Source organism: Entamoeba histolytica, genomic scaffold (genome assembly GCF_000208925.1).
Source record: "Entamoeba histolytica HM-1:IMSS scf_1104750517921 genomic scaffold, whole genome shotgun sequence".
Taxonomy (NCBI): Eukaryota; Evosea; order Mastigamoebida; family Endamoebidae; genus Entamoeba; species Entamoeba histolytica.
In genome coordinates this window covers 1-7,097 of record NW_001915121.1, presented here as the reverse complement: position 1 = coordinate 7,097, position 7,097 = coordinate 1, and the positions used below count along the sequence as shown (strand labels likewise).

General features: G+C 21.2%; 2 protein-coding genes across 2 annotated transcripts in view, besides 1 other annotated feature; one reads left to right on the top strand and one right to left on the bottom strand.

Annotated features, from left to right (window-relative positions):
• The window catches only part of EHI_107670 (thioredoxin, putative), a gene marked incomplete at both ends in the record, with an annotated part of 1,818 nt that extends 1,408 nt beyond the window's left edge, over positions 1–410 (bottom strand). The window contains one exon of the mRNA XM_644687.2: positions 1–410. This exon is cut by the window's left edge and continues 1,408 nt beyond it. Coding sequence (XP_649779.2) covers positions 1–410 — 410 coding nt within the window.
• A 1,145-nt stretch (positions 411–1,555) lies between these two features.
• On the top strand, positions 1,556–2,797 carry EHI_107660 (uncharacterized protein; the record flags this gene model as incomplete). Its single annotated transcript, XM_644692.1, has 1 exon — positions 1,556–2,797. The coding sequence occupies one exon, from the start codon at positions 1,556–1,558 to the stop codon at positions 2,795–2,797; it is 1,242 nt and encodes a 413-aa protein (XP_649784.1).
• A 169-nt stretch (positions 2,798–2,966) lies between these two features.
• Positions 2,967–3,080: a repeat region.
• Between the last annotated feature and the right edge of the window lie 4,017 nt (positions 3,081–7,097).

The following is a 7,097-nucleotide window of genomic DNA, read 5'->3' as shown; positions in this document are numbered from 1 at the left end:
TCTTTGATAAATTCTTCTAAACTATCAAATTCATCTTCATCAAATGTTCTATCTCTTAAATGAGCTCTATGAAAAAGAATGGTTGGAAATTCTTCAATAGAATAATCAAATACTAAATCATATATACTATCCCTATCCACAACAACAAATTTAATTTGTCTATATTTCTCACCAACTTTATTAAGTGTTTTGATAAGAGGAATACACTCTTGAATGGTAAGATGACAAAATAATGCAACAACATATTGCTGATCATCATTAAAAAGTTGTCTAAATTCAGTGCCATTCACTAATGAAATAAATTTAAATTTTTTAATACTTAATTCTTTTGATTCTTTAGGTGTACCATTCTTTTTAGTTGCTTCAACACTAAAAGAAAAGAAAATGAAGAAAATGTAAAACAATGTCATGATATAAAACACTGGAAAAAAATAGTTAGTTGTTAATTAATATTTACTTTTAAAATTTTTTATTTAGTGAAGTTTTTATTTAAAAAATAATATAATAAAGACTGAAAAACAATAATTAATAAACCACAGAATGAAAGAAAGATAAAGAGAATAATAAAAGAATGAAAATGATAAATAAATATAAATGATAAAATAATATTTAAATATCTATAATTTATTAGAATGACTTACTATTTAACTTATATTGTTATTTTTACTTCTTTTTTATTTTGTGATATGTTGTGTTATTTCTATTTGATTATATTTTTGTTATATTATTTTTGTTGTTTATCTCATAAATTATGTTTTATTTCATTTATTGTCTTAAATCACAACTATCCAGTCATTAGTGTTGTTACAACATGAAACAACAATATTAAAGAAGAGTCAAAAACAAAGACACTCACAATAAAAGAAGAAAGACATATAAAAAGAAACAAGAAGAAGTAAAGAAGAAATAAGAAAAATTGAATAAAAGTATTTCTTTTGAAAATAGACTCTCAAATGATATAATTTATTCCCCTTTTTATTTCTTTTCCTTTCTTGATTCACTTGAAATGAAAAGAAAAAGGAATTATTCTTAAGTTTAAATAACAATTAATTGAGAGGCTCTTTTGGTTCTTCAGTATTTTTTTGTTGGATATCATGATTAGCTGATTCTTCTTCATCTTGTGAAGTTTTTTTACTAAATTTCTTTTTATATAAATCAATTAATAATGAGACAATAAGTGCAAGAACACCAATAGCCAAGATTATTGCCACAGAACAACAAAAGAAGATAGTAGTAGTTTTTACATAATGTGCTCCTTGATAAGTTTCTTCCCAATCTTCTTTAGCAAAACAAGAAACTATCAAAAATATAAAGATAAAAGTGTTCATTACAAGTTGATTCTTTTGAAGAAAGAAGAACTAAGAAATTAAATAAAGAAGTATAAAAAGAAAGATTTTGGAAATTAAATATAAATAAAAATATATTTATTCTATTTTATATATGAAGAATCTATTAGAAGCAAAAATGTAATTTTGTAGAATATGGAAGAAGAAGATGAAGTTGCAAACCAATTTAAACCCTTATTTTATTCTTTCTTTTTCAATTACCTAACAGTATGAGTGAAGTTCCTGATGATAAAAATGTTGCAGTTGGGTATATTTGTGCTGTTATTAGTGTAGTTTGTTTTGGAAGTAATTTTACACCTGTTAAAAAATTTCCAACAGGTGATGGATTCTTTTATCAATGGGTAATGGCAATTGGAGTACTTCTTGCTGGAATTTTTACATTATTAATAGTAAACTCAACAAAAGATTCTCCATTTGTATATTTTGAGCCATTTGCAATGATTGGTGGATTTATATGGTCTGTTGGTAATGTTTTCTCTGTACCTGCAATACAAATGCTTGGACTTTCAATGGGTCAAGGCATTTGGGGAATTTGTAATATGATTACTGGTTGGGTTACTGGTACATTTGGATGGTTTGGTATTCATGCTGATAAAAGTACAATAAAAACATTTTGGTTAAATTGTGTTGGTGCAGCTATAGCAGTATGTGCTGTTCCTTTCTTTATTTTTATTAAAACATCAACTAAAGAAGAACGACAAGCATCTGAAAAGTTAAAGAAAGAAAAAGATTTAAAAGAAGATAGAAGTGATATAGAATTAAAAGATGAAAATAATGAACATAGTTGTGTAGAGAATGAACAAAGTGAGGAGGGTCTTGAAGAAAAACATAGAGCAGGTAATGAGAAAGATATGAATGAAGTAATTGATACTATTAATAATACTTCAAATACTGATCTTCATCAAATTGTTGAAGTTGACGAACCTGTTTCAACACCTATTGAACGAATATCTCCATTATCAAGATTCTATAATTCATTACCATTTGTTCCAAAGAAAATATTAGGTATATGTTGTACCGTCATTGTTGGTGTTTCATATGGGGCTTTTTTCCTTCCACCAAAGTATTTACAAGATAATTCATTAGGTTCACCAAATGGAATTGATTATGTACTACCATTCTTTCTTGGACTATTCCTTACTGCAACTGCTTTTTTTGGTGCATACACTTTTGCATTTAGAAACAATCCATTTGTTTACCCTCAAACGATTGTACCTGCATTATTGAGTGGCATTATTACTGGAATAGGAACAACTACATGGTTTATTGCTGCAAACAACATCCCATATTCAGCTAGTTTCCCTATTATTACATCAGGACCAATATTATTATCTTCTGTATGGGGAATAGTTGTTTTTGGTGAGATTCGTGGATGGAAGAATTTTTTGTTATTTGGCTGTGGCACAGTAACTTTAATAGCTGGTATTGTCTGTATTGTTGTTTCAAGTTAATTAAATAAAGGTTATAAGTTATTAAATTGTGTTTTATTTTCAATTTTATTCTTTATTAAAGCAAAGAAAGAATAATTGTTTAATAAATTCTTTATTTTATTTTGATAATATTACTATTTTTTTATATTAATGATTATTTACTCGTTTATACATTTACATCTTTAAATATAAAGTAATGAATTAAATATTGATAGAATGGTTTCTATTGTTCTTGAATCAGATGAGACTCATTAAGTCTATGAATTTTCTTCTAAAACCCATGCGGAGTATGTTTGACTGTAATAGAGTCAATGTTTCATACAGCAACGAAAAAAAGCAAATAATGGAAAAAGAAGAGAAAGAATGATATAAAAGAATAAAAAGAAAGTAAGAAGTAGAATATGATGAAGAAAGAATAAAAGTAGAAAGTAGAGAATATAAAAAGAAAGAAGAAATAAATGGTGTATTTTTAATGTAAAAATTAGAAATATTCAATAAAAAGTGTCTAATCTAATGATGTAAAATGATTAACAATATTTTATTAATGAAAAATATTTTACTATTTTTATGTTTATTATTTATGTGTATAACTTCATCATGATGTTTATTATATAATCAATCATATGTGTTATGTTATTATAACATATAATAAGTGATAAAATATAAATGAAAATGATATGAATATATGATATAGAATATAAAAACAAAAGAATAATAAGAATAAATGATAAAGAAATATAGAAAAGATAATCAATGATATAATAATAAAATCAAAAGATAAAATATAAATTTAATATTAATATAAATCAAAAGAGAATAAATATAAATTGAAAATAGATATAAATGATAATAATATAAAAATGAATATGAATATTCAAATACATCTAAATATAAAAGAATAACAATAAGAAAATCTAAATAATATAAACATAAAAATAATAAAATAAGAATAATATAATAATATATAGATAAACAGATGATATAAATAATATAAACAGATATAAATATAAAAATACGATAGATAAATAATATAATAATAAAAGAATATAAATAATAAAAATAATTAAATACGATTCATCAAATCATCTATTTCATTAATATTTCATAAAAAATAACTACAAACGAATATAAAATATAAACATAAATATATACAGATTGTATATTTATCATACTTTTTATATTTTTATTTATGAGCAAAATATAATAAGTGGAAAAATCTAATGATTCAAAATATTTTGCATCTTTTTTCTATTTTTGTAAATTATTTAGATGCATTATTTCTTTGCTAATTTTTGTGCCCATTTCATACAATATCTATGGCATTAAAATTTGTTGTACTTCCTGTATTTTATTATTCTGTTGTTTTATCTTCTATTATTTATATTATTTATTGTTTATTTTTCATGTTATTATTCATTCTATTTCATTATGTTGTTATTTTCTATCATAATACAGTTAATATGTTAAATAAATATGTTAAAATGGTTATTATGATGAAATAAAATAAAAATAATAATACAATTAATAAGATGAATAAATAATAAATCATAATCTAAATGTGTTTATAACAATTTCTGTATAACATCTTTTAAAATACTAAATGATATGAAATGGTTCTTTATTTGGAATATGTTTTAAATATTATGTGATGTTCTTTGAATTTTATTCTTTATACAATCATTCAGTTACATAAATTAATGATAAAAATAACATATAATACAAACTAAATGAGAATGATGATGAAATAATCCATGAAATAAAGAAAGATAAATACAAAAAGAAATAAAAAGAATAAGAAAGAATGAAATAATAAATATTAATAAGAAAATAAATAAGAAATAAATAATAAGAAGTGATATGATAATGATAAAATATGAAAGTGAATATGATAAAGAAAATAATAAAAAGAATAAATTAAATAACAATTGATTGAATAAAAACTTAAAAAATGATATAATATATCATAGAATAAATACTTCTAGAAAAGAAAGAATAATAAAAGAATAAAGAAGAATAAGAAATAACTAAATGAAATGAACAATGCAAATAATGAAAGATAAATAAAAATGAAAAAAAATAAAACAAACAACTAAATAATGAATGAAATAATGTTATATTTATAATAACTAATAAAAATATTAAATAAATATTAAATACAATTTTATTTATTGTATAATTGTTAGAACCATTTGTTGTTTAATATTATGTTAATATTTATATTCATTATTCTATTCTTTATACATTTCTTCTTATTATTATTATGTTTATTTTTTATTATTTTATATTTTTATCATAAATATTTTAAATAATTTATTCAATTATATTTATTTCTATTCTTTATCTTCTACTCTTGATATTCTCTTTTCTTGATTCTTAAATACAGATTTATCTTCTATGAGTTGTTTATTTTCTTTATTACTTTCTTCAACTTCCTTTTTCAAATTATATCCCTTTTCATTCTAACATGTTTCGATTATGTGAATTCCATACACTCGGATCATGAACTCGAGGTAATAATTTATTTGGATAGTTGTTCATGATATTTCTTTGTGGTATATCATGATGGTTTCTTAATGTTTCCTTAAGTAATAAATACAAAAAACAACTTCAAACTACTTTTAATTTCTTCATTCATTTGATCATCACATTAATCATTTGAATGTCCCTTTTATTTCATATTACTTTTCTATTTAAATTCGACTCTTAGAAATGGTCATCTCATCAGATGCTTTTCATTATTATCCTTTCACATTACTTTGTTTAATTTCCTAATTACATGTTTTTGTTTTCTTTTTATATTTCTTTATTCATCTCCTCTATCTGTTTGATAGTGTCTCTTAAGTTTCTCTTGCTTATTTCTTTCTATTTTATATTCCCTGTTTTGTACTTCTTCATTTCTACTTTCACTTCTTTTAATTACTAGCTTCTTCTTTCTTAATTAAGTCTTTCATCTCTTACTTTATACTTAATGTATTCATATATGTATTATGATTTCTTGTTTGAAGTTCTGTTCTTTTTTTCTTTAAATATCTTCTTTCCTTTCTTATCAAATTTTATTTATAACAAAATTGTGTTTCTTGGGATTATTTCAGTCTTTTAATATTTTAAATTTGGTAAACAAAAATATGAAATGCCTACTACCAAAAATCTTTGAAAATTAGTTTGGTATATTCTAAAATTATCATAAACCATTGAACAAAATACTTATTCTTTTGTTTCTATTTCATCTTTCTTACTCTTTTATTAATTATTCTTATATTCTATTATTAATTTGTGTTTATCAAGAAGAATAAAAAAAGACCAAAATAAAATAATCAATTCAATCATTTTCAATTAAATTCTTTGATTGAACATAATAAAAATGTATAGTATTACTTTTATTTATTTTAGTACTTCATACTAACATATTAATATTCGAATATATTTATAATTATACTTTAATTATGTTTTGATTTCTTTTAATAAATACAAACTACCATTAAATATCAATAATCATTATACAAGAATTGTCGTTTCATACAATTTTATTTGAACTAACTCAAATAACAAATAAAAAATGAACAAAATACAAAGAATAAATACATAATGAAAGAAGAAAATAAAAGTAGACAAGATTAATACTAAGTGATAATAAATGGAAGAATATAAAAAGAAGAATAAGAGTTAATGTGATATTAAATAGAGAATAAATAGAGATGAATAAGAAAAAAAATAAAGAAGAAAAGAAAATAAAAATTCATAGAAGAACAACAATAAATAAATAAAGAAGAAATAATAATAAATTAAAAATAAATTGTTATAAATGAATCATATAAATGATATTAATATCAATTATTCTCTTATACTTCACTTATTTTATTCATATTTTATATATTTACATATGATTAATCAAATATTTAATTCATCCAATAGTTTATATTGTAATTATTTCATAATTATTTATATTCATTTTTAATTTGTTGTTTCATTATTTCAATAATGATAAATCAACATATAATTAATATAAATATGATTATAAATGTTATTATTCATTTAATTAATAACCATTCTAACAATTTGTATGATAATATTTGTGTTAAAATGTTGTGTTTTCATTATTATTTATTCATTCATAATATATTCATGACATTTTCTATTTCTTATGAATTTATGAATTTATTCTTTTATTTTCTTTTAATATCAATGTTTATTCTTTTATCGTGTCATTTTTGATAATATTGGTTATTCATTCATCTCAAATGGATATGAATTAATTCAATTTTATAATAACATTAAACATGAATGAAATATAGGAAATATTTTATAGACATATGAATAAAAG